Source organism: Panthera uncia, chromosome B4, assembly GCF_023721935.1.
Source record: "Panthera uncia isolate 11264 chromosome B4, Puncia_PCG_1.0, whole genome shotgun sequence".
Taxonomy (NCBI): Eukaryota; Metazoa; Chordata; class Mammalia; order Carnivora; family Felidae; genus Panthera; species Panthera uncia.
In genome coordinates this window covers 72,170,795-72,198,774 of record NC_064809.1, presented here as the reverse complement: position 1 = coordinate 72,198,774, position 27,980 = coordinate 72,170,795, and the positions used below count along the sequence as shown (strand labels likewise).

The 27,980-nt window shown below is 44.9% G+C and overlaps 1 protein-coding gene across 2 annotated transcripts; it reads right to left on the bottom strand.

The window, feature by feature from the left end:
- Positions 1-468: 468 nt before the first annotated feature.
- On the bottom strand, positions 469-18,065 carry PCED1B (PC-esterase domain containing 1B). Of its 2 annotated transcripts, none has more exons than XM_049625345.1 (2): positions 17,514-18,065; positions 469-5,298 (listed from the first exon to the last, which is right to left on the bottom strand). In XM_049625345.1, the coding sequence occupies exon 2, from the start codon at positions 5,248-5,250 to the stop codon at positions 3,952-3,954; it is 1,299 nt and encodes a 432-aa protein (XP_049481302.1). In that variant the 5' UTR covers positions 5,251-5,298; positions 17,514-18,065; the 3' UTR covers positions 469-3,951. The 2 variants fall into 2 exon arrangements, with proteins under 2 accessions (XP_049481302.1, XP_049481300.1); XM_049625343.1 differs by lacking the exon at positions 17,514-18,065 and adding an exon at positions 12,770-13,595.
- Between the last annotated feature and the right edge of the window lie 9,915 nt (positions 18,066-27,980).

Genomic DNA, 27,980 nt, shown 5'->3' with positions numbered 1-27,980 from the left:
TTTCTTTAAAGTTTAATGGGTAAAGTCAAGTCTTTTGAAAAACCGTATCTATGAATTAAGGATGCAGTGACAAGAAGCCTTTTTTTAAAGTGGTAGGAATGAGATACTGATCCTAGAGTTTTAAAGACAAGCATCTAATAGTTTAAGATAATGGCAAATCCCTTAGATATGAGCCTTAATGATCCAAATAACTTACCTTTGCAGAATTCATGAACACAAAGCTGTCAGAGATGGGGCTGCAGCCACGAATAGCTCAGAGGAAGTAACAGGCAATGCAGGGCGGGGGCGGGGGTGTGTGGAAACAAGAGCTCTGTGGCTGACCAGGGGAGGGCGGGCTGATCCCCATCCTATGAAAGGCTATAAGATTCCATTTGCTTTCCAATGCTGGGCCTTGCATTGTGCTTATGGAAAAATAGTTATAGCTGTGAAAGTTTGTCCTTTGATATAACAGTATACCTGATTCTAGAATAAGGTGAGAACCATAGGCTGCTTGGATAATGTTAATTTAATCATTGATTTTACTCTTTTTTTTTTTTTTTTTTCCTTTTTCCAGAAGACAAGAGTCAAGTATAAAAAGCTTCGAGCGCTGTCATTTCTTGAGGCTGGAGACTAGGCCGAATGGATCCTGCATTGTTAAGTCTTAACAATGAAACAATAATTTTTCTCATAACCGTTGAATAATTTAGGCTCTTCTTCCCAGACAATGGCTTGATTGCATTGCTAGGTTTCTTGACTTAAGGAGCAAGGTAGCAAGTAAAAATAGGCAAAGAAGAAAGCTCGGCGTTATGTATGAAATTCGCACTGAAGGTGCTGTCAGGCTAATCCCATGGGGGTGAAGAAGTTCAAGGGTGCCAGCCACCCAGAATGACTTAGATAAAGGGAGAATTCTACAGACATTTTCTAAAGAGAAGTGGTCATATACAGCTCAATTTTAATATAAGTTGCATTCTCATGAGTACACAATGTGAACTAACAATGTTCTTGAACATTTATCTAAAGTAAACATACTTGAACACCTTCCTTGCCAGGCACTGTGGTACTAGACATTGGTGATTCAATAGTGAACGAGACTCAACAGAGCTTACTTTCTAATGGGAGCGGCCAACACACAGCCAGCTACCAAAGCCACTGCTGGCGGGGGGTGGGGGGGGGGGCGGTAAGCAATTCAAGGAAAGAATGAGTGCCGGGGTAGATCCTAACGGTACTTTTAGATGGCATGATTCTAAAAGGCCTTTGGAGGTTACTTGGAAAATGTGGATGGAAGGATGAAGAGTTAGATATCCAAAGAAACCAGGGGCAGGGGATATGGAATATTCCAGGCAGAGGAAATAGCAAGGGCAAAGACTCAACTTCTGATAGAGCTTGGCATGTCGAACATGAACAGAAGGAAGCTCAGTGTGAACAGCAAAGAAATGACATCGCAGGGGTAGGCAGAGGCCTGATCCTGTGGGATGGCACGGGACCCTGGGTAAATTCTGCTTGGACTTTTGAGCTCCTGAACTGTTAAAAGCATAAATATGTGTTGTTTTAGGTCGCCAAGTTTGTGGTTTTCATTACAGCAGCCCCAGGAAATTAATACACCCGGGCAGGAAAAGATTGTCCCTGCTTGAGTCTACCTGCACTCCTATTCCTCTGAGAGAAACAGGACCGTTAAGTGCTTGGTGCAGTTTAATCCATGTCGTATTATAGTGGATTCATCACTGATTCAGTGTCTGGTCTCTGGTCCTCGGCACTGTGTATGTCTGGTCCTCTCACATATATGTATATGTGAGAACTCATTCCCCTTGCCTCGTCAGGTATGATCAGATTAAAGAGGAATAGTACACACTGGCCTGACTCCTAAGAGATATAAACCACACCACTGATTTGTTTATCCATGGAAACATAAATACTAAATGAGTGAGCTTACTCAAATCACTAAGCACTGCTTTGTCTTGCTTGGGGAATGTGAAGCCAGAAGAAGGCAACTGACTCGTATCGATGGCTAATTTCACCAAATCTTACAGCCCGGTGCATTAATCTCCTCCTTGGGATTAGCACATTTACATTGGTTGGACAGGTACTCTCTGTCCTGAGTTTGCTGGTATGTTCGGCAAATTCTGACATGCAGACTCCACCTTTCTAGAGTCCTGGAATGTCATCATCGTGTTTGTTTCGGCAATATTCCTTCAGATGTGCTATGGTGATTAGATGTCAGAGACTTGGGTGAGTTTCACCAGGAAGACTTATACACCCCGTATTCATTCACTAATTTATTTAAGAAACAGTATTCAGTACTTACTAAGTGCTATACATGTGCGCTGGGATTTAAGACACAAAGTAAGTAAGACGAAGGTCTTATTCCCCACAAATTTCATGGTTTTTTAGTAGATTAAAAGCTGCTGTGTATTTCTTCTATAGAGAGCTGATCTCATCTATTTTTGTGTGTGTGTGTGTGTGTGTGTGTGTGTGTGTGATTTCACAAATTTCATTTTTTGTGGGATAACATTTTCTGACATTTGAACTTGTCAAGTTCAGGAATGGTCCAGGGGAGGGCTCATAAACCAGTCAAATCAACCCAATGAAATAATCTATCATTCAATGTTAGTCATGACCTGTTTGGGCTATTTTATCTAAGTGCTAACACTTCACTAGTCTAGGGTGATAAAGGGCCTAGAACATAAAGTCTTGGTGATGTTAACATTCCCACAAAACAGAGAAGAGCTGGCCATGGCCATCTGTCCAAGTCGTGTCCTGCGTGTTCCCTTCCCACTGGTAGTTTTATTCTATGATGGCGATAGACATTGCCATTGAATGCAACTTACTTTTTTCTAATTTTCTCAAGTCACGAACTCAAGACTGTCCAAAAAATCATAAAGTCACAAGCATGCCATCCACTCTAGTGTACGTATGTAATTCATTGCACACCTGACCAATAAACTTCTGGAGTTATGGAGCTATGAGGGGTTTTCACCATCATTTTCATAGAAGGACCATGTTTGGTAACCTGTCCTTCTTGGTTTGGTATTAGTTGGTATAAATTAGTCCTGTGGTTTGAAAGTTATACCATAAAGTAGGAAAGACTGGTGGATGAGGGCTCTTGCGTGACCTAGAACAACTTACTCACCATGCTTAGCTGCAGTTACCTTGTTTGCGTTAAATATTATATATTCAGTCTTCCCAGTTTTATTTTTTATTTAAAAAGAATTTTTTTTAACGTTTATTTATTTTTGAGACAGAGAGAGACAGAGCATGAACGGGGGAGGATCAGAGAGAGGGAGACAGAATCTGAAACAGGCTCCAGGCTCTGAGCTGTCAGCACAGAGCCCGACACAGGGCTCGAACTCATGGACTGTGAGATCATGACCTGAGCCGGTCGGCCGCTTAACCGACTGAGCCACCCAGGCGCCCCCAGTCTTCCCAGTTTTAAAATTCAATGAGTCTTTGAGAATCTCTGGAAAAGACCACAAAAAATTAAAGTTCTTCTGCTTATTCGTAAGGAATCAGGTCTATTTTATGGAAAGCCTCAGAATGATTTTAGACAAATACCACTTTGAATAGTTTGTCAAGTAGATGCCATAAACACTCAAGTCAACAGATACCGTCCTTGCTTTTTAAGCTAATTATTTAATGGAAAGGGGAGGCACCATTACATACAGACACACGCAAAATCTACAACTACTTTTGTGAAACTACTTCTTTATTTCAATTTTAGGTTTACAAAAAGACAAAGAGGACAGGGAGTGGAGAGGCAGGAATAACGCTTGGTCACCGCCAGCGATTGGAGGAAAAGGCCACAGCCAACAAAAATGGTTGAAGGGCTCTTCTAGGCCATTATTAGTAACAGCAATGACCAAAAAGAAGTCCAAGCAGGGACCAAAGGCTTCTGTTAACAAGGTCAGGCTGTTTCAGGAGAGTCAGATGATCTGCCCAGTCCATGTCCACCATGAGGAGTAAGGCCCCCAAGTCAGTTTATTGAGGCCTTGGCTGTGGGTGGGATGGGGCCCCTCTCTTGGAAGATCTGGGCTGCCAACCCCAGGGCACATAGGGGCCATGACGTACATTCCGGGGAAACCCCCTATGAACCACAGGGGCTCGCTGCAGGTAGGGTGTGGGGCAAGGGGGCCTGGGTGGCTGGGGATCATCTTCAAAGGAAAATCCTGTCTGGGTAGGTGAGGGGACATCTGAATGGAAATGGTTTGAGGAGAACTGATCGGACTGGAAAGGATGGTCTGAGGCAAAGAAGTGATCTCGGGGACAGAACAGGAATCTGGTCATCACAGGGTGAAAGGGAAAAGGGCGAGGATGTGGGGGCAAGGGCAGGAGGGGAGGCGGGGGCGGGGGTAGATGGGGAAGTGGGAGCAGGGGGCGGTACCCGGCAGGAGGCATGGACGGTTGATCTGGGCTGGCCCGGGGCTGCCGCTCAACTCCCCGGCCGGGTCCGGTCCTCGCGGGGCCATCCCGGATCCCGGGGCCCACCGGGTACGGCCGGGGCAGATCCACGCCCCAGGCGTCGGCCACGTGGGCCAGCAGCAGCTGGGAGAGGTGGCGGTGCGCGAGCTCATCCCAGTGCACTCCGTCCCGCTGCAGGTGGCGCCCCGCGTGGCGGAAGTGGAAGTGCAAGTCCAGCACATCGAAGCCGTGTTTCTTCGCTTCCACAGAGCTGTGGAAGTTGGCCGCGATGACTCTGTCTCTCAGGGAGGAATCCTCAGGCTGGTGCTCCGTCGGGAGGAAGCCCGCGGTGATCTTCTTGCCCACGGGCATGGCTGTGTTCCACACCAGGAGGCACGACTCGGGCAGAACCTGGCCCAGGCGCTCGAACAGGCTCTCCAGGTTCTGCAGGTAGCTCTTCCAGGAGTCCGGACCGTACCTGGAGAGGTCCCAGAGGCAGGAGTTCATGATGATCACGTCCGGGGGCCCGTGCTGGCTGGACTGCAGCTCTTGCAGGATGGCCTCGAGGTAGCTGGAGTACACGCGCGTCAGGAAGTAGAAGCGCACCAGGTGGTGGTCGGAGCAGAACTGGCGGACCTCCCGGTACTGGGTGCCGTTGTGCATGGGGCCCCGCTGGCCTCCGTCCACCAGCTTGTCCCGTTCAAAGCTCTCCTCCCCCTTGGCCTTGAGCTGGGTGGGAGTGAGCAGGAGGTCCTTCTGCAGCAGGAGCACCAGGTCCTTGTACACGGCCCTTTGGACAGAGTCTCCCAGGATGACCACGAACTTGTTGTGGAGCAGCTGCTGCACGTCGGCGGCCATCAGGTGGGCCGTGAGGGCCATGGTGCGCCGCCTAGGTCTTTCCTCTCCACGCGGGAGGCCTTCAGGTTGCTAGGACAGAAGGAGAGAGTGGCTGGGAGGGACCCACCCTGGGCTGGCCCTTGTGTGGCAAGACTCAGGCAAGGGGATGGAGGGAAGTGGGAAGAGAGCAAGAAGGGAGCCCGGAGCCATAAGCCCATCGGCCAGGCTTCACCTTAACCTGTGAGCCTCTGCAGCGGCTCTTGGAGGCCCAAGTTCTACCGGGCCAGAAGCGGCCAACCCCACAGGCCCTCCTCCCCTGGCTAGAAGTCAGACTGCCCCTGGGCAGGCAGCTCAGGTGTCTGAGGACTGAAGAGTGCTGAGGTCAACCCTGCAGCTGCTCAGCAATGAGCATCGTGAGCGAGCAACAGCACAGAGCCTGTGGTGATATGTTCCATGCCCTGCGTCACTCCAACTATAGCACGTAGGTAACACTGAAAGAAAATATGCAAAAGCGTAGTTCGTAATAGAAAAGGTCGGGCTATGGATGACTTGCCTTCTCCCCTTTTTTGTAAATAGACTTTATATAATGGTACCTTACTTTTAATAATTTAAAAAGAACTCACGGAAATGCCACAAACAACAGAAAAGTACAGGTGCCAGGTCAGAAAACATATGAAAACAGATTTCCTTAACAAGGAAGCTGCTGGATTTGTGTGTGTGTGTGTGTGTGTGTGTGTGTGTGTGGTTTTTTTGTTTTCGTTTTTGTTTTGCGAAGAGGACTTGTGAAAAAGGCAGGAACATTGGAAATAATTCACACGTTTCAGCTGTAATATTCTTTACTTTCCATAGGAAGCAGATCAGAATACACCATCCCCAAAGATGCCATTTTGGTGTAAGGATTATTTTGAGCTGAAAGCAACTAAGAATCAACAGACATAGGAAGTGTTCTCAGAACTTCCCTTATTTGCTTAAAAGCAGTGTACACATTTCCCTTTGGCGCAGGTGATCCTTCCCCCACCAGGGAGAGAAGAGTCAAGGAAGAAGACAGGGAGTTGTCAACACCAAGATGAGTTTGCATAAAGAGACTTTACTGGGGCGCCTGGGTGGCTCAGTCGGTTGAGCGTCCGACTTCGGCTCAGGTCACGATCTCGCGGTCCGTGAGTTCGAGCCCCGCATCGGGCTCTGGGCTGATGGCTCAGAGCCTGGAGCCTGCTTCCAATTCTGTGTCTCCCTCTCTCTCTGCCCCTCCCCCGTTCATGCTCTGCCTCTCTCTGTCTCAAAAATAAATAAACGTTAAAAAAATTAAAAAAAAAAAAAGAGACTTTACTAAAATAGCCCTGATTTTCCATTAGTCCCCCTATATATTTCTGAGTTCTTCCCCACAATTCATCATCCCATGAAGCCCAAGCCCCTTTGCCTTTGTTAAAATAATATGTAAGCCCCCGAATCTGCTTCTTTGAGTTTCATTTCTTTTTGGTGAACTCTTGCGCACATAAATATTAACAAAAATGGTGTGCTTTTTCTCCTTTTAACCTGTCTCTGTTTAATTCACAGGGCCCCAGATACTGAACCTAAGAGGGTAGAAGAAAAGTTTTTCCTCCTCAGCACATTGAATAAAATGTTAAGAGTTGTGAAACTCATCTTCAAAACTTCAGTTTACGTTTATTTTTTTTTTAACGTTTATTTATTTTTCAGACAGAGAGAGACACAGCATGAACGGGGGAGGGGCAGAGAGAGAGGGAAACACAGAATCAGAAGCAGGCTCCAGGCTCCGAGCCATCAGCCCAGAGCCCGACGCGGGGCTCGAACCCGTGGACCGCGAGATCGTGACCTGAGCCGAAGTCGGACGCTTAACCGACTGAGCCACCCAGGCGCCCCAGTTTACGTTTATTTTAAAGCTGCCATTTACAACCATGCCCATTAATGATTACAAGGGAGAAACACAGTCCAATATTACCAACAAATCTCAGATGGAGAGGAACATGGCATCCACTTCATACACTTACACAGAAGTCAATAAAATCCATTGTGGCTTGATATTTGTAGGCTTTTATGCATTAGGAAACATTTTAATAGGTGGGGGTGGATGGCTATTATTAAATCACACATTCAGTTTCTAAAAGTCATACTATTTGTGGTTTTAAATGGGTAATGTACAAACATAAAAACATGAAAATGGGTAGAATATAAAAGAGTTGCCCTAAGAGAAGAGTTGAAAATATTGGCTTATTTGTCCCCAAAGAATCTTCATTTAAATGTTTTCGCTATCAGAAAAAAAAGCTTAAAAATGAGATGTAGTTCATTGCGGTGCAACAAAATAAAACATAAAGCAAACCCCAAATCCCTTTGGGGCTCAGGGATGTTCCTTGGTTTGCAACCATTTATTCATCCAGCTTACACTTGTTAAGTACCTACTATGGGCTCCACATGGAGAGTAGTGAATGAGTAAAACCTGGTCACGCCCTTCAGGAGCCCTTCAGGAGCCCTTCAGAAATATTCATGGCTAAGTACAATACAAAGAGCGCTAAGTACCATTGAATGAACAGGTGCTGTGGACCTTCAGGGTCTCTGTGAACAAATAGTCCTCCTTTGCCCTAGACCCCAGTCTCTAAAGGGCAAAGTGAAGAGGGAAATCTCCTCCGGGGGGTCTCAGCTTCTCAAGCTGCTCGGCTGTGTGCACCTTCCCTGGGCTGGCTCTCTGGTCCTACTGTGTGCCTAGTCCCGGCTGGCAGATCGGATAACCTGGTGCTGTCTCCAGGAGGGTATTTTGTTTACTGGACCTAATGCATTCCTCCTCTGAGTCTGAAGTGTGCTCTAGACTTGGGACTCACAGATGGGAATCCAATCTACTAGTTAAAAACCGTGGGAAAGAGGGGCACTGACGTATACTGGTGAAGAGCACTTCTTTCCGAGCAACACTACTTGGGTTTGAATCTCAACTATTCTATTCGCCAGCTCTTTGTCCTTGGGCAATGACGTAGCCTTTCACTGCCTTAATGGTCCTCATCTGTGAAATGGGACTTTTAGCGCTCACTTCATAGACTTGTGAGGACTAAATGTAAAATGGTTAGAACAATGCCCGACAAGTAGCAAGCATGGATAAGAGTTCGTGGTTATTATTATTACTGAGCAAGTTTCAAAACACCAGGTTAATCATCTATGAAAAGGGTGGGGGTGCTTACAGAACATGTGCCGTTTGCCCAGCAGGGTTCTGTGAAGAGCAAATGATATGACCTAAGTGAAAGATTTTGAAGAAAAGCAAAAATCTGTGTTTGTTGAGTGGCTACTGGATGCCAGTAGCTTTACAAATGTAATCCCATTTATGAGATAATTTTTATTAGTTCCGTTTTACAGGGAAGGATATTCCTATGTGATCTGATGGAGCTAAAATTTAAAGCCATGAACGCCAAAGTCAGTCTCTGGCCTCTCGGTAGGAGACATCCTTTACAACAGAATGCCCTGCATCCTTTACAACAGAATGCCCTGCGGACTGGTGCGAATACAAGATCTTGGCCCATGTCCTGGAGATATTGAAGACAGGAGAGAAGAGTGCCTTGGTAGGTCTTTATGCAAAGGCAGGCAACTATTTCCTCTGCGAGCCCAGAGAAAGGTGGTTTATGTGTATTCAGGGACTGGGGGGCTGTGAGTGAGAGTATACATATTTCATCCCATCCCTTGACCTCAACCAAAAGACACGCAAAAATTTAAGTGACCTGGATTTCAGAACAACCAAAACAAAATTCTGCAGACTCCCAGGCCTCTCACAGTGTTTGAGGAATTCTGGCTGCCCTTTGTCCCCACCAGTGAACTTAACCCACCCAAATGCAGCTACAAGGGTTCATCGTCAACACTGGGCAAAACGTCTCCCTGGGAATTTCTCATCATCCTTCTGCAAATGGAGCCTGTGAGCAGATCAGACTGTGGAAAAGAAGGGGGGAGAAAATGACTGGGAAAGAGCACTCCAGTCAGAAGCTAAACTGAAAGGAAATTCATGAAATTCTTGATCAAGAGCACCACCCCTGTAACAGGAGTAGCAAATCAGACACCCTTCGGATTCTCGCCCTGGGAAAGAATCATTTAAACTAAGATACCAAGCATTAAAAACAAAACCTAACAAAAACAAAAGTGACTTCTGGGGGGTGGAGGTAGTGAAGGAAGAAAAATTGAGAGTTAAATCTTCTCTGTTCTAAAAAAAAAAAAAAAAAAAAAAAAGGCTGGTACGTTCCAATTTCAAAGTTTTTATTTATAAAAAAAATGAAACAAAAAAGAGAGCTGAAAACAGATTTTGGGGCTTTTTGGCCTAGGCTAAAAATGTGCTTCAAATGTGCTCAACTCCCTTATTAGTTTTGGTAGCTGTTTTATAGATAGATTCATTCACTCATTCATTCATTCAGTAAAGGTCACTGAGAACCAGCTATTGTGCTAGATGGAAGGACTAGGTATAAAAAGGCGGTCTCTTCTCTCAAGAGGAGCGGAAAGGAAACGGACTCAGAAAGGCAAGTATTGTAGAAGGTGCCAGAGGCTACAGTGGATGTATGTAAATGAAGCGCCAAAGCCAGATGGAAGAGTCAGGAGGGGGAGAGGAGGTATTTGGGTGATCATTGCAAGGTGTGATTCCAACGTCGAATTAAAACTTTTTTTTTTTAAAGAGTTTGATGATGATTCCTCAAATCATAAGTTAGTGCCATGCTTTCTTTTTTAAAATTTTTTGAATGTTTATTTATTTTTGAGACAGAGAGGGAGAGAGTGAGAGAGAGAATGAGCGGGGGAGGGTCAGAGAGAGGGGACACAGAATCTGAAGCAGGCTCCAGGCTCCGAGCTGTCAGCACAGAGCCTGACGCGGGGCTCCAACTCACAAACCGTGAGATCATGACCTGAGCCGAAGTCGGACGCTTAACTGACTAAGCCACGCAGGCGCCCCTAGTTCCATGCTTTCTATTTGGACGTTGACTAACACTCTTACAGAAATATGCATTAATAATGGCTACTACTACAATAAATTACTTTCAAGTATTTTGCTTAGATTTCTGTTTGGGGGTAATTAATTTTTTAATACCTTCATAAGCACCATCACTTATAAATCACTGACTATTGCTTGTATAACTATCACGAGCCAAACACATAACATTTGTTTTTCATTCATCAACGTGTTGTAGAAATTAGGTTAATTTCTTTTCTTATTGATCTTTAGTTACAGGAAGACAGACACAGATATAGGTCAGTTGCTCTAGAGGCCCTGCAGAGAAGCCTTAAATCAGAGGTAAACACTAACAATTAGGATGTTGTTTTGATTAGTTATAGGAAGTACTTGCAACTAGTTAAAAAATTTCTTGCATAAGACTAACCATCTTAATGCAACATTATGTTGGGAATATAAATAGTTCATTTTCTTCTACCTGCATTTTTCGTAATCAAATCAATGTGTGGAACTTTCCAAGATCCCCTTACATCTATTTAAACGGAACAGATAGTACAAATAAGATGATTATTTTTCACGAATTTACCGCTGTGTCTTGGCATTTGCTGAATTTTCTAAGCAGGATTTAAACTTGTCAAAAATTAAATTACGTGTCACAGTAAGTTTTCTAAGAAGAAAAACAAACAATTCAAACTTCTCTTTGGGAAAGCTTAATGAACGGCCTGAGGATTGCTGATTCTCAAGAGACTGCTCTTTTGATCCGTTAACACACACTCTTTTCCATATAACACAAAAAAGGGGAAAATAATGCCGGCCTACTATGTTTAAAAGTGGTTCTGAGAGCAAATTTTATTTATTTATTTAGTTAGTTAGTTAGTTAGTTAGTTATTTATTTTTGAAGGAGAGAGAGACCATGAGCAGGGGAGGAGCAGAGAGAGAGAGGGAGACACAGAATTCGAAGCAGGCTCCAGGCTCTAAACTGTCAGCACAGAGCCTGATGAGGGGCTTGAACCCACAAACCGTGAGATCATGACCTGAGCCGAAGCTGACTGAGACACCCAGGCGCCCCTGAGAGCAAATTTTTAAAAAAATACATAAAATACTGTGAAATATTACGGTAAATAATTTACTATGGTAAAGAACGCAAATTCTTTGCAAATATGAGCCCCTAGAAAGTTGGGATTCTAATCCCCCACTCCAGGTAACTTCCCCTCTAAAATAGGCCTCAGCTCTGCAGCCCATTAATTAATTCAGTACAAATTGGAGATCACCTGTGTCTATCTGGGGGCTGTGACAGTTGTCATTCTGCAAAGTGACTCACATCTCCCAACTACTGTCAAGGTTCCTCTACCCCATCCCTATATGGCCCATATTTCTTACTTGGCTATTCAGGGAATGAATCCTTAGGCACCACATCTAAAATCTCAAACACAAGTGATGGAAATGGAAAACTGAAACCTAGAATAGTGATCTTCAAAGTGGGCTCCACGTGGAGCGCTGGGTGGCTCAGTCGGTTAAGTGTCCGACTTCAGCTCAGGTCATGATCTCGGGGTCCGTGAGTTTGGGCCCCGCGTTGGGCTCTGTGCTGACAGCTTGGAGCCTGGGGGCTGATTCTGTGTCTCCCTCTCTCTTTGCCTCTCCCCCGCTCACACTCTGTCTCTCAAAAATAAATAAAGGTGAATGGTGAAAGGAAGGAAGGAAGAAGGAAGGAAGGCAACGAAGTGGGCTGCAGGTTTTCCTGGTGGAGGCAGGACTCACCACGGACATAATCAAGGTGTATCAGCACCATCCCCGTGGGGCCACAATCTTAAATTTGGGATTCTTTTGCAATAAAGTATCCACAGAAGAATTTCACACACTTTTAGAGTGTAAAAATGGCCAAGTGTAAAAACCTGCCAGGCAGCGTATTTTCCCTGTGGGAACAGTCTAATATAAAATTTTCTTATGGATTTTAGAAAGAAATGCAGGTCGCATCCTTTACAAATGAAGGGTGGCTTCATAATACCTGATATGCAGGTGACTTCTATAAAAACGAAACAAACTATGGAGCTTTTATTCAATAGCCCCATAAAAAAAAGAAAAGAAAAAGAAACAACTCCTGTTTTACAAAAGGATCTCCTAGGGTAAAAATATCAAAGCAATCCCTATAAACAAACATACTATTTCAATCATGTACAGTCTATGACAAACTTCCACATTCCGGTCTCCAATCAGTATTTAAACTGTATTCGCTAACTTCCTACCTCTTATTACCCTGAGACCGAAAGATAACGGAAAGACAGGCAGCCGGCTTTCCCTTCCCTGGAGACACTCAAGTCAGGCGTGGACTCTGGCCCCAAGCAGCCGTGTGCGCTTGGGCTGACTGCCTACCGTTCTGAGCCACCGTCTCCTCTGGAGGTAAAGTGAGGTAGATCGCCTACCGATCACCGATCCGCCGTGAAGACGAAAAGAGATCACGTCACTGTCTGTCAAGGGCCTAGTACAGCGCCTGGCGCGCACTAGGCACCTCTCAACCACAACAACCCCTCCCCGCTGGGACGGCAGAGAAAACCCGAGCCCGCAGACGGCACCTCGCTCCCGTCCCCCTGCATCAAGCCCTCCAGCCCACGGTGCCCCCTTCCTCCCGCAAAGGCACAGCTGTACCTGCTCAGGTGTAAAGGTAATTCCTCAGCTCTGGCGGCTCAGGAACTTTGCTCCACGCTGTCCCCTGGAGAGGGGGTAATTACGCATTCTACTTTTTCTTCCCTCTCCTGTGGCTGGTTCCTTCCCTTAAGCACTAAACGCATTCTGGTTTCTTGCTTTCAAAAAGAAAGGAAACTTCTTTGACTCCACCTCCAGGACAGTCCTATCTTTTGCTTCCCCTCCAAGGCCACTTTGGAAACGGGTTATTTGCACGGGCTGTGGCTGGGGCCTCACCTCCCACTCACTCCTGTTACTTTCATTTGGCTTCCAACTCCACCAAACCCAAGAAATGTTGGTCAGTAAATCACCAGTGATTTCCCGGCCGCTCCTGTTAAAGGCCACCTCGTGGGCCTTATCACCCAAAGCATTCCCAGCTCCTGGGGTCTTGGGGGCGTCCCAGGTGACTCCCTGAGGAAAATGCCCCAGGCTGACACTCCAGTATCCCGGCTCACCTCCCCCAGGATCCGGTGTGAGTTTCTCTTTCTCGGGCAACTCCTCTACTGTTGGTCTTTCTCAAGACCTACTAATGGGCTCCTTTCTTCTTTTCTTCAACACTCTTTCCCTGGGTAAATAAATCCCTCCACTCTCTCATTTCTGTTTGCCCCAAACTGTTCAGGTTTGCCCCCTGTTTTTCCAGCGCAACTATTCACAGCACCCTTCCCCCCACCAGAAAAAGTCCCACTTCGGATGGAAACAAATTATCCAAGTCTCCTTATCAATCACCATTTGTATGCAGATGCCTCCTGAATTGCGGCAAAGCCCAGTGGCTCAGAGGGGGGCTCGGAATCAGCTCCCCGGGTTTATATCCGGTTCCACCGCTTACGAGCCTCTGAGACCCAGGGCCGTTTAAGTCATTTTTTTGCACTCCAGAACCCTCATCAGCGAAACGAGAATAATACCACGAATCTCTTTAGAAGTGAGGGTTAAATGAACGAAGTCACTAGCGTGAGGTCCACCGCGTTTTTAAGTGCTCAATAAATTAAGCCAGCCCAAACTTGTCTCCTGAGGTCCAGACGCATTCAGGTGAGTGGAATGAAGTTCCCAGCGGGTGGGGAAGGGGAGGGGGCAACGAGTAACCTTCTGTGTGGGCCTCTTATCACTTTGAAATTCTCTAGACGCCAATTTATCCTACCATCAAACCATGGCTGAATTCCTAAGATAATTCTCTTGTGACCTTTGGACAATCTTCCTAAAGGTAAATATCAGATCCTTTGTGGGAATGAGGCAGCATATTCTTGCTGTGCATTTTCAGAGAGCTGATGTATCATTGAGGCTTGCCACATTGGTTGGGGATACCAGGTGGAAATCACCTCTGCCTCTGAATATGGCTGTCTCCACTCTTCCTGAAACCTCAAAATCCTTGAATGAGAGCCTGGATGGAGAACCGTTCAATTATTTCCTGGCATTAAAAAATAAGATGGGATTCTTGAGGATATGCTTTAGGGAGAAGGGTGTTGCAATATATTTTGGGAAGCTGAGCACAGCGATCGAGTTCACCTCTGTTTTAGATTTTATGATTACCTCTTGTACTGTCCGTAAATTATTCTTAATTCTTAAGAAAGTGTGTCTTTGGGGCGCCTGGGTGGCTCAGTCGGTTGAGCGTCCAACTTCATCTCAGGCCATGATCTCATTGTTCGTGAGTTCGAGCCCCACATCTGGCTCACTGCTGTCTGCCCTTCAGATCCTCTGTCCCCCCTCTCTCTCTGCCCCTTCCTCCCTCCCTCCCTCCCTCTCTCTCTCTCCTCAAAAATGAATAAACATAAGAAGTAAAGAAAGTGTGTCTTTTTACTTTTGAAGACTTCTAAAATGGCATGGTTTTTAGTTTCCGTGTTCTCACATAAAATGTGATCATCTAGGCTTTTGAATTTTGTATCTTCACTTTCATTTGATATGCTAGCATAAGCCCAACATGTTGTATTTATAAACTTTGTTTTTTAACCCAAGATAGGATCCTTCCTTCTGTGCCGCTCCCCAATGCCTGTGGATGAATTTTAGAGCCTGTGTATACTCTGAGCTTTTTCTCACCTCTTCGTGTTTGCTCTGTGGCTCAGCATCAGTGCTCCCTAACCCCCTCCTCTATTGAAATTCTTTTTTTTTTTATTTTTTAATGTTTATTATTATTTATTTTTGAGCGAAAGAGAGAGCACAAGAGGGGGAGGGGCAGAGAGAGAGAGTGAGGGAGACATAGGATACAAAGCAGGCTCCAGGCTCTGAACTGTCAGCACAGAGCCCTATGTGGGGCTCGAACCCAGGAACCTTGAGGTCATGACCTGAGCCGAAGTCAGAATCTTAAACCACTGAGCCCCCCAGGCACCCCTTCTACTGAAATTCTGTTTCTGCCTTAAGATCCAGTTTCAAATGAAGTTCTGTCTGAAAGCCTCCCTTTTTCCCCAGACAGGAAAGTCCCTCCTCCTTCTGATAGATGCCCTGACTTAGTCCTTGGTTCTATTTTGTACTATAATTAACTACCCCAGTATATCCTAGTCCTGGAGGGTGGGTCTCACCCCACCGTTCTACCCCTCTGCATAATGGTTAGCATTCATTGAGCAGTTACTGCCTGCCAGGCCCACTCATGAGGTAAGGACTATTATTATCTTCACTCTATGAATAAGGAAACTGAGGCTTGGAGAGGTTATGTAAATCACCCAAGATGGTGCAGCTAGGAAAAGGCATAACTAGTCTGTCATTGCCAATGAATCTTCTGATTGATTAGATAAGCCAAAGATATTGTTTTGTTTCTTTAAGAGGAATTACGGCTCCAAAACCTGAGCTTTTAACCCCAGCTATAAATATTTGTTGAAATTAAGAGGAAAAAATAGTCTTATCTAGAAAAATAATATTTGCATACCGTTTTCCTTATTATTCTCTGTTGAAAAATCAAAGCAATGTTTTGTACACAGCTTTAAATTTCTCCATGAGGAAACAGCAGGGATGAAGTTAACTCAGTTCAGCTTTCATTCACTGATAGTTAATTCCTCCTCCTAACGGGTCAGTGGAAAACCCAGTGCTGTGCTAAGCTCTGTTTGTACTTAGAAATTCTTTATACTTATGCTGACTACTCCAGATTCTAACCAGTATTTGAGTAAAAATTTCCCATGGTTGGAAAGGAAGGGTGATGGGGAGCCAGTAACGACTAAGTTGCTTTCAACAGATGAACAGCTTGGATTCTGAAAGTTCTGTCTCCAGGAATGGCGACAACAGCCATTTTCAGCAGTGATGTGAACGTTAGGCTGAGTCAGCAGGCTGGGGTTTCCCACCTCTGAGCTCACTTCATCTCCTGTGTTTTCAGCATTCAGATGGGAGAAGTGGCCTCCAGTGCTCCTCTAAGGAGATCACAGGAAAGAGCTTTTAATTTTTTTTTGTCCTTTGAGAGAGAGATAGAGACCAAGTGAAGAAGGGGCAGAGAGAGAGAGAGAGAGAGAGAGAGAGAGAGAGAGAGAGAATCCCAAGCAGGCTCCCAATGCGGCGCTCGATCTTACAAACCATGAGATCATGACCTGAGCTGAAAGCAAGAATTAGATGGTTAACCGACTGAGCCACCCCGGGGCCCTAGAAAGAGCTTTTAAGTTGGATATTCTTTTATTATTGCTGTTATGATTAACAATGTGGTGTCTGATTACTAAGTGCAATATGTTTCTATGGGAAAAAAAAGTGTTGAATTAAATGGGATTCTAAGAGTCAGTCTCTTGTCTGCCTTGCTCCCTAGCTACACTATGCTATAGACGGATCTGGAAGACCTGCGTTCCCACCGCTCCGTGTGTTGGTAGCAGTGGGACCAAGGACTTTGCCAGTTTTAAGCTGCAGGGCTTGGAACCAGAAGAGAGACAAGGTCCAAAAGGAGAGAAGCTCGCCTGGAGAATGGAACGGGCGAACTCACTCTGACACTGGCTTTTTTCAAGTCCTGTTTTCCTCCCTTCAGCTCCGAGTTTGGACCCGTGAGCTTCCCTTCCTGCTGCCAGGTTCAGCCAGGCTTTCGGCTTCTCTATCCCTCAGTGACAAAATCATGTCAACGGCTCTGCACTCACCAGGGTTAACTGTGGAAATCAGATGCAATGCTCTGTAAACTTTGCACATGTTCGTTGTTGTTATTCTCGAGCCACGTCTGCATGTTCAAGGGTTGGGATGTTGGTCGTTAAGAAAGCTTTCCAGTCAAATGAAGGACTTAATTTATTACTGGGAAATGCTAATTTCACTTGTTATTCAGTAACATTTGGTGTCCACTCCACCAGTATACTAAGTGTTTTACCTGGTTATCTGTGACATTGGTATTTTATTTTTCTCCATTTTACACATTCAAAAATTAAGTTTGGAAGATGAAGTCGTCTGCCCAAGGTCGTCTATTTTATAAAAAGCAGAGCTGGGAGTCAAAACTGATGCCAAGCCTTTGTGGTCAACCACAACATACAAGATTGCACAGACAGCCGATGCTTCACATCCTTTCTCCTGTTCACAACTGGCTGTCTCTTTTTACTGTACGTTTTTAGAGATAGGGTATTGTATCGATCATAAATCTTTCTTATTACAAAATAACAGTTGTCTCTTCAGGGCTGTCCAGTTAAGTGGGGGTAGGGTGAAGGGGGTTAGGACGGTGATTCCTCTCTACAGTAAGTGCCCAAGAAATGAGGATCCTAATTAATGCTTAAAATAAAATGGGAAAACTGGAAAGTACTTACTCATTACAGTAACTGGTGATTTGAAAACGTACCTCTCAGTTGATCCGAGATCTCTTCCCTAGACGGGCTCCTTTCTCGGCTGTAGATCAGAAGGCCAGGCTGGAGAGCCTAGAGCCTGGGCTGGAAGGCAGATAAGTTCACCCCTGGGTGCTTCTATGCTTATGAGCCAGCGGCTGGGGAGAAGATGCCATTTCCGGTGGTATCTGAGGCCAATGACACGAGTCAGCATTTACTTTTTTGTATTAGGAACCGGAAGACCAATGACCAAAGCTTCAAGGCAACAAATGTGAAAACGCGAAGTCAGTCCAACATACAGCATCTTCCCGGAATTTGGCTCTGAGCTGGTTTTTATTTCACTTTTCTCAGTAATCTGGGTGTAGCTTGTATTTACTGACTCTTAAACTTTGTTTTGTTTTCACAACTCAGACCCTCGGTTCTTCCTGCCTTGTAGCTTGCGCCCTGCCGAAAAGGCAGAGTGGGGAAGGACAGAAAGAGGGGAGAGGAAGGGGAAGTGAGAAAAGAGAACAGGAGGGGATGATAAGAAGCAGACGGTTCCCTCTTCAAATGGATTTGTGATGCACATTCGTGTGCTGCATTAGTTTACATAGCGCCTCCAAATCCTCTCCTCTCACCCTCCCACCGCCCTGTGCGTGGAAGAGCCCATCCCAGAACTATGGAGAACTACAGGCCTCCAGTAAGCTCAGACCGTGGCCAACCCACGAGGACCTGCCGATTTCTCCTCTGCTGTTCCGTGGGAAACCGGCAGGGACCTGGAGAGCGGTCTTTAGATTGGTTAGATACATGTAGTGCTTTGTTGTCTGTGATCTGAAGGCCGAGGAATATTCCCTTCCCTACAGGTACCAAGATGAAAGAGAAGGAGGAAACGAATCGGAAAAGAAGAAGAAGAAGGACACGAAGCTCTAAAAAAGCTTTTCCTCAAACCGGGAACCTTTTATCGGCATATTAAGCACTTTAGGATAGAGCGTTTCTCCATGGCATAAAATAACTAATGAACAAGAGTAATGGGCTCCAAAACAGTCCAGAAATATGTGCCCTGTGCACTTAGTTTGTGTTAGTTTTTTAAATACTATGCTAGTTAGAGGCGCCTAGGTGGCTCAGTCAGTTAGGCGTCCGACTCTTGATTTTGGCTCAGGTCATGCTCTCACGGTTCATGAGTTCGAGTTCCATGTCTGCACGGTCAGTGCAGAGCCTGCTGGGGCTTCTCTCTCTCTCTCTCTCTCTCTCCCTTTCTTTCTGCCCCTCCCCTGCTCGCTCTCGTGTGCTCTCTTTCTCAAATAAGTAAACTTAAAACAATTAAAAATCAATACCGTGCTATTTAGGTAAATTGGCCTATAAAACAACCTAGCAGCCTTTTCTTGAGAAATGCCATTTTCCTTCACTTTCACTGACGACCCAAAGCGTGGCTCAAAAACTGCATCCATTACACATTGTTTTTATTCTCTTATCAGTAGCCATAAAGCAAGTTATCTTGCATTTTTTCCATGACTTTTACTACAATCATTATTGTGTCTCAAGGCAAGGCTGCATCTAGATATTTACAATTCAGGCTAGTATGTCCTATAACTGAAAGTTTGCCGTTGTTTATTTCTATAAATGAGTTTTCAATCGCTCCGGTTCTCTGAAGTCCAGCTAGTCTGTGCACCGTGAGGGTGAAAAGCCCTTGTGAGGTCTCGAGGGAGGATGACCAAAACTGGCCTAATTCCAAGACCAGGGACTAGAGCCGGAACCGTGCAAATGATAATCTCGTTTTACTCTTTGAATTTAACATAACACTGTTTGAGACCACACAACAGCTTTTCTACAGATTTTCCCACTTCCAAGAACTTATCTATGGAGACAGTTACTGTTGCTATTCTGGCCCCACTCCGTGTTCCGTAGCTCAGTGAGCTGGCTTGTGTTCTTCTCCGCCACACTTTTCCTAAACAGCCGTGATCACTTACACATGTATAAGGTTTTACACTTAGAATCTCACAACAGACCCCGCTAGTAAAGCAAGGCAAACTTTAATTATGATGGTCACCTTGCAGATGGTGAAGCCGAGACCCGGAGAGAGCTTGAATGACTGTCACCTTGACGGGGTGCTCAGAGCCTGGGGGCACGATGATGACAGTGTGTCCTCTTCGCTGCCCTCTCAGCGGGAGGCCAGAAAGGGCGCCCTGCTGTTATTATTTGGCCTATTTTCGGATGGTATTTAATGGCACAGGACTTGAAAAGGTACATGTGGTATAAGCAAGAAGTCCCTCTCCCTTTCTGGTTTCCTAATCCCTCATTCTTCCTTCCAGAAACAATATGGTCACTGGCTTATCTATTCTACCAGAAATATTCTATACAGATAACCTATATCTCTCGGAAGTATTTTATTCTCTCTTCCTTCCTTCTTTCTTGAAGAGTCAACTTCCCTTTTTACTTAAGGCAGACGTCTGGAAAGAATACGAAACCCACTCAGAGCAGATGCTAAACTGCAGAAAGGCTTTGGTAAACCGATCACCCAGATTTTTCCAAATATCCAGATGTTTGAAATGGTACAGAAAACTTGTGACTCACAACAGCTTCTAAAGGAGTTAGGCGAAGCCCTCCCTGTGGTGTCGCACTATAATTGACTTGGGCCCTCGTGCCCTGCCTGGGGACCACTTAAACCTTGATACGGATTTGGAATACGGCGGCTGCATGCCTGTTGACAGTGTGAATGGAAACCAGAGCTACGATACTGTGAATGAAGTGACTCTGAGGCCCACACAGACTTGAGTTGGAAAACTGATTCTGTCATTTATGGTTGCATGACATCGGTAGTCACTGAACTCCTTGTGGCTTGATCTTCTCATCTACAAAATAGCGACAGTAATAACTGCTACATAGGGGCACCAGCGTGGCTCAGTCGGTTGAGGGCCAACTTCGGCACAGGTCATGATCTCGCGGTTTGTGAGTTCAAGCCCCGCGTCAGGCTCTGTGCTGACAGCTCAGAGCTCAGAGCCCAGAGCCCGCTTCCGATTCTGTGCCTGCCTCTCTCTTTCTGCCCCTCCCCCACTCATGCTGTCTCTCTCTCTCTCCCCAAAATAAAACATTAAAAAAAACATTAACACACTAAAAAAATGTTAATAACCACTATATAGATGTGATGGTTAAATGAGAAAATACACCCAGAGCACCAAGGATATAGTAGTGTATAATAAAATATGTCCACATCATTAACCGTGGCCCATGGTTAATTTTGTAGACTTTGTAAATTTTGTAAATTTTTCTTCCCCAGCAAGGGGGAAAGGTGGTTAAGAGATTTTTAATTTTCTTTTTTTTTTTTTTTTAATTTTTTTTTTAACGTTTATTTATTTTTGAGACAGAGAGAGACAGAGTATGAACGGGGGAGGGTCAGAGAGAGGGAGACACAGAATCCGAAACAGGCTCCAGGCTCTGAGCTGTCAGCACAGAGCCCGATGCGGGGCTTGAACTCACAGACCGCGAGATCATGACCCGAGCCGAAGTCGGCCGCTTAACCGACTGAGCCACCCAGGCGCCCCTTTAATTTTCTTTTAAGATGGGAACAGTGATAGTATGTTTGTATGCTTATAGAAATAAGTCAGTAAATGGGGAAAACTAGATGATGCAGGAGGAATACCGTGGTAGACCCCATTCTCGGTGCTAGAGATACAGCTGTGAATAATGCATTAAAAAAAATCATAAAAGCCTTGCCCCTATAGAGTTGACATTTGGGATGGGGGGAGGCAGACAACTAAAAAACATAAGTAAAATAATATGTTAGGTAGAACAGGAACGTGATTGTTGGATGGGGAAGATTCAGGGGCTGTGGGTTGGAATTTTAAACAGGGTAGTGGCAGGGTTCCAGATACATCACCTCAGAATGGCACTCCCTCATACGGAATAGTGTAAGCTGAAGGAATTTGTGAAGTGGCAGGTGCTGGAAGGACTCTATGACCCGCCCCCCCCCCCCCCCCCCCCCCCCCCCCCCCCCCCCGCCCCAGAAGCAGGTCATAAAGCCCGCTTGGGAGAGGTGCCCTCCCCTTACCTGGAAGAAAGTAACATCCTTATCTCTGAAGACACCAGGACTCAGCAAGGAATCCAAACAAACAGCTGTGGGTAAGTTCCCCCAGTTCACCACCCTTAGCTGGTACCCTTTGTCCTACCGATCTTCATCGAACCCAGAGTAAAAAACACTCCGGCTTAACCTTGTTTGGGGGCGTCATTTGTTTATGAAGGCTAATTTGTGTGCTCTTCTCTTGTCAATCTGCCTTTTGTTACAGAGACCCAGCTGAGCACCTGGAAAGGGCAGAAGGGACCAGCAGTGGTCTGGAGAAGGCCTCCCAGAGAAGATGAGATTTGAGCAAAGTCTGGAGGGAGGTGATGGAAACCCCATGTAGAAATCTGGGGGAAGGCAGCTCCAAGCAGAGAGAACAATAAAGAGGTGAGTGTGACTAGCTTAGAGTGAACAAGTGAGTCAGACACAAGCGATGGAGTCAGAGAAGAAAGGGAGGTAGATGGCGGGCCATGGAAAGGACTTGGGTGTTTACTCTGGGAGCCGTCACGAAGGGTTTGAGCAGAAAATGTCCACCACCTTATTATGGACTGTGTGGAGCAGGAGTGGAAGCAGAGAGACCAATTCAGAGGTCATCAAATAATCCAGGAGGTGAGGCTTGAACCAGAGTGACATCAGCTGAGCAGTGAGAAGTGGTCAGACTCCAGATCTATTTTAAAGGTGGAGATGCTAGGATTTGCTGTGGAGAGAAGATGGGGTGTGAGAAAAAGGAACAGAAGGCAAGTCTAGCCCTGTGGTTTTTGGCCTGAGCAACAGGAAAGATGAGTTGCTGTTTACTGAGATGGAGATAATTTAGGAGAAACAGGTTTGGGGGTGGAGGTCCAGTGTTCGATTTGGGGCTTGTTCGGCATTCCTTATGCACATCTAAATTGAGATGTTGAATGGGGATGTGAATATACTAGTCTGGAGTTGAGGGGAGAGGGCCAGGCCGGAGATATATCAGTTTGGCCTGGATGCTGTCACCAGTGTCGAAGGTGAAGATAGAGAAGAAAAGAGGTCTGAGAATTGAACCCTGCGGCACTTTAGGTGCAGACGGTCAGGAAGCTGAGGAGGAACTCACACAGGACACAGAGAAGGAAGAGTCAGTGAAACGGGAAGAAAACTAGGAGAGTATGAGGTTCTGGAAGCCAAGGGGAAAATGTGTTTCAAGGGAGGACTCAAGAGAGAGTGTCTGTGTCAGAGACAGCCAATAAGTCAAGCGGGACAGTTGACAGTTGGCTATAGCGTATGGACAGTGTAGGACGTTGGTGACTTGACTGAGTAGTATCGACAAAGGTTGATTGGAGTGGGTAAGAAGGAATAAGAGAAGAATCAGAGACAGTACCACCCTGGAGGAGTTTTACTATAAATAAAGGGAAGCAAAGAATGAGAAGTCAGCGGGAGAGTGTGGGAGCCCAGGGCAGGTTGCCCCCAAATACGCCACAATGGCATGATGCTTTTTTAAATTAAGATTATTTAAGAGACAGCTAGTGTAACAAAAACAGTCTGACCCTCCTCCGGCTCTACAAAGCAGGTCGTAAATCTCCCGTGTGAAAGGTACGCTCCCTACACCAGGAGGAAGAGAGACATCCTTATCATGAGAGACAGGGAACTCAAGGCTGAAGAAGCCTACACAAACAAACCTTGTTACTTTTGCTAATTTACTACCTCGGCCCAATTCTGTTTAGATTCCTTACTAACTGACAATTCCCAAACAGAATTTTTCTTTGTCCTGTCCATTCTTTGTAAATTTATGTTTCTTTGTCTAGGAAGTATAAAGCTGCCTGTCTCAGTCACTTCTTAGGTCCCATATCTATGACACCTCTGTACGTAGGAACTAATTCCCCCAGACCCCGTTAATCTGTCTCATGTTCATTTAACATTCTTATACCACCCAGGAGAATCTTAACGGGTAGAGTAAAATTTTTCTTCCCCAAGAAGGGGGAAGGGTGGTTAAGAGATTTTTAATTTTCTTTTTAAGATGTGAACAGTAATAGTATGTGTGTATCCTTATAGAAATAAGTCAGTAAATGGGGAAAACTAGGTGATGCAGGAGGAATACTGGAGCGATGTTGGTGAAAGGGTTGGGATCTAGTGCCTAAGTGGACGGGTTGGCCTTGGATAGGAGCACACATTAGATATCAGGCTGAGTACCGGAGCATGATGCCGGAGTACGGGTAGGTGTGGGGGCGCAAGCTTGGGAAGTTTTCCTGACTGCTATTTTCTCAGTGAAATAGGCAGCAAAGTCTAGGTCACCAGCTGCGCGTGAACCCGAGGCAGGTGCTATGAGAGGTTTGAGCATCGAGGAGAAGATACGAAATCATCATCTGGGAGATGACGGAGGCTGTAATTACCGCACGGAATGGAGGCTCACTTTGGGCTGCGAGCCTCTATTTGAACCAAGAGTGCTCAGCATGGATGTTTGGTTTTCTCTAGTCTGTTTTAGCCCCATGGGCTGCAGGTAGCAGAGTAGACAAAAATTGTATTTAGTCAGGAATGAGGTTTTGCCTTTTGGTTTCTATTAATGTATGTTAATAGGCCATTACAGGTTTATAATGTATTTTAAACTATGATTTATTTAGAAGCAAACCCATGAAAGCCAAGTATTTTAGACAGTGAAAAATACTATGAATATCAGGACAGAAATAATGTTCTTTTAATATTAACAGCTCTTTAACAGTTCCGGCCATGGATTAATTTAAACTGATCTTTTGGGGCGCCTGGGTCACTCAGTGGGTTAAGGGACTGACTCTTGATTTCAGCTCAGGTCATGATCTCATGGTTTGTGAGTTCAAGCCCACATTGGGCTCTGTGCTGATGGTGTGGAGCCCGTCTGGGATTCCCTCTCTATCCCTCCCCCACTCATGCTGTCTCTCTCTCAAAAAATATATAAACATTAAAAAAAATTAAAAGTAAACTAATCTTAGGGCGCTTGGGTGGCTCAGTTGGTTAAGCGTCTGACTTCAGCTCAGGTCATGATCTCGCGGTCCGTGAGTTCGAGCCCCGCGTCGGGCTCTGGGCTGATGGCTCGGAGCCTGGAGCCTGCTTCCGATTCTGTGTCTCCCTCTCTCTCTGCCCCTCCCCCGTTCATGCTCTGTCTCTCTCTGTCTCAAAAATATATAAACATTAAAAAAAAATTTTTAAAGCAAACTAATCTTTCTATGAGCTGATATCATTTTATTCACATTTTCTATTTCCAGGAACACTGTGGTTTTTCTTATCTTCTTGGAATGGAGTGCTTCAAGCAGGCCCGAAATCAACCCACTGAATATGTACTTATAAATACACGTATTTCAACAAACTGCTGTGTGTTTATGCTCAAATCTATGAGCGGCTACCTTAAAAAAGGATCACATTTGGCAAACCACAAAACAGTACGCGTCTTCTTTGTATGACTTGCAACAGTCTGCATATTCTGGATAATTTCTCTTCAAGGCACTTGCATTTAGCACTTTCAGGCACATACGAATAATTTGTTTCTATTGAGGCGCAAAGTTTTCTCTGATCGTGTACTAAGAATTCTGAGACTGGATTAAAACTTGTAACAAATTCACTTTAGTAACCGAATTCAGTTCTGCACTAAGTCAGTGCCTGCAAATCTCTGTGTTGTTGAGGAGTGAGGCTAGAATTGGAGTTTGGGAGGTTATAGGTCGAGAAGAGCCACATTGGTGGTTTCAGCAGGACGGATGGAATGAGAGGCGAATTTATAAAAGACCTCTTTCTGTGAGGACTCCTTAAAATTTTCTGCAAATTTTCTGGGAGTTCTTATGTTTTGTGCAAGTTTTCTACCCTGCTCCGGTGTGTAGCTTAGTGGTTTCAGAGCAGGGCCTTTGTAGGCAGAAAGGTTGAGTTCAAGTCTGAAACCTGGGAGCTGTGTGATTTGGGGAAAGTTCCTTAGCCTCTCTGGCCCAAATCCAGCAGAGGAGATTGAATAAGCAAAGTGCTAAGTAAATGCTCAGTTTACTCTAGAAATTAGTATACATGTATCCATGCTTTAGTAATATAAAATAATTAGTAAATTATGTTAGTAATTTAGTTATAAAAAAATAGGCTTTAATACTTTTTTTTTTAATTTGTTTTTAACGTTTATTTATTTTTGAGACAGAGAGAGACAGAGCATGAAGGGGGGAGGGGCAGAGAGAGAAGGAGACACAGAATCGGAAGCAGGCTCCAGGCTCTCAGCCATCAGCCCAGAGCCCGACGCGGGGCTCGAACTCACGGACCGCGAGATCGTGACCTGAGCTGAAGTCGGACGCTTAACCGACTGCGCCACCCAGGCGCCCCCAAAAAATAGGCTTTAAATGACATTGAATAAAATGTAAATACTGACAAGTACTCCATTTGTTGGCACAGCTCTGTGAACCGGTGTGCCCCTATCCCTGCAGGAACAGACCTGAGAAGTGGGGAAGATGGCAGGGCCTTAGGCCAAGTTGAGGCTCCGGGAGATCAAGCAACTGCCTGAATCACAGCCAGGCTAACCACTGAGCTTGGACTAAGGATCAGGCCTCCTGAGTCTCCTAGTCCCAGAGTCACAGTTCATGAATTTCAGGGGGGCAAAAAAAAGGTTGTAAACCTTTTTTACAAAGAATAACGTAATATCCTAGGAGAATGGGGCTTTGAATTCATTTAACAATGTCCCTTACCTCTAAATAACAATCGAATTTAATTAGAAGACTCCAAACCACTGGCTTAGTTTTCTGATTCCAGTTTTCTCTCTGTCTTTTTTATTACCATCTTAACCACTTGTAAGTGTGCAGTTCGGTAGTGTTCAGTATATTCACAACACTGTTGTGCAACGGATCGCACGAGCATTTCATGTTGCACATCTGAAACTCTATATCCATTAAAGCAGGACTCTACTTTGCTGATCTCCACAGTCCCTGGCAACCAGCCACCTTTGGATTTTCTCTTTCTATGAATGTGACTGCTTTGGATACCCCACCCAAGTGGGATCACACAGTATTTGTCTATCTGACTGCCTCATTTCACTTAACGTGATGTCCTCAAGGTTCATCCATGTTGTTGTAGGTGACAAGATTTCCTTCTTTCTAAAGGCTGAATAATGTCCCATTGCCAAGTTCACCACAGTTCACCCAGTTACCATGTGTAAGAACATAGCTATGTCAAATCCCAGGCAAGAAGCTCTCAAAAACTCTATTTGAGATGTTTCATGTTCCGGGTTAGTTGACTTAGTTATTTAGGAGGGACAACACTTCTTTTCCTCGATCTGTGTTGGCATAAACTGTGCAAATAAAGAAGCTCCATCCTCGACTCCAAAAATGCTGGGAGCATCAACTCTTTCCCACTCAGAAGGATCTGAGTGGATCTTCCTTTCACATTCATGATTTGCATTTTATTTCTTAATTAATTAATTTTTCAAAATTCTTTTAAATTTTATTTTGAGAGAGAATGTGCATGCACGAGTTGGGGAGGGATGGGGACAGAGGGAGAGAGAGAGTCCCAAGCAGGGCTCCACACTCAGCACGGAGCCCAATGCAGGGCTCGATCTCAAGACCATGAGATCATGACCATGAGATCATAACCTGGGCCAATATCAAGAGTTGGACGCTTAACCAACTAAGCCACCCAGGCGCACCATTGTATGGGGCTATCCACAACACAGTCAATTAAGGAAAACACCCGGATATTTCAAAAAAATACATGCTTTTAAGTGCATTATAGATTAATTCTAACTGCTAGTTTTATTTTCTTTCTAAATCAAAATGCTAACCCTTCCTATATTTGCATGGTGGGATTGTGGATGCAATAATTTTCTTTATTTTCAAGGCTGTCTGAAACCTGGTCATACTCTATTTATAAAGAAAAAGTTCCAATATTTTAAGAGATATTAACTGCTAAATTGCTAAACATGAAGTTTCTTTGCCCAGGAAGGCAGACGTTGCTTAATATTTTTGATGCATGCTAATTTCCCTTTCTTCCTTCACTTAGATACACCCAGGCACAGTGCTTGGCATCCAGCTACAAGGTCGACTGAGGCATGTTCTCTGTGCTCAGAAGCTCACAGTCAGTGAGGGAAAAACAGAAGCCGATGACTACAATTCATTGTTGGAAATGCAATTATGGCCTTATGTTGGGATATTACTTATAGTACTGAAAAAGGATTTTAAAAATTTTACTAAAAATAAAATAATTGAAAATAGCTCTGGAAAAAGTGGCCTCTGGTCAGATTCTTTTCAAATGAATATTTACTTTATAATTATAACGATTGACCTGAATTTCATTGTTTTTATTTTATTTTATTTTATTTTATTTTATTTTATTTTTTTAAAAAATTTTTAATGTTTATTTGGTTTTGAGAGAGACAGAGACAGGGGTACCTGGGTGGCTCAGTTGGTTAAGCATCCGACTTCAGCTCAGGTCATGATCTCACAGTCTGTGGGCTCAAGCCCTGCATCGGGCTCTGTGCTGACACCTCAGAGCCTGGAGCCTGCTT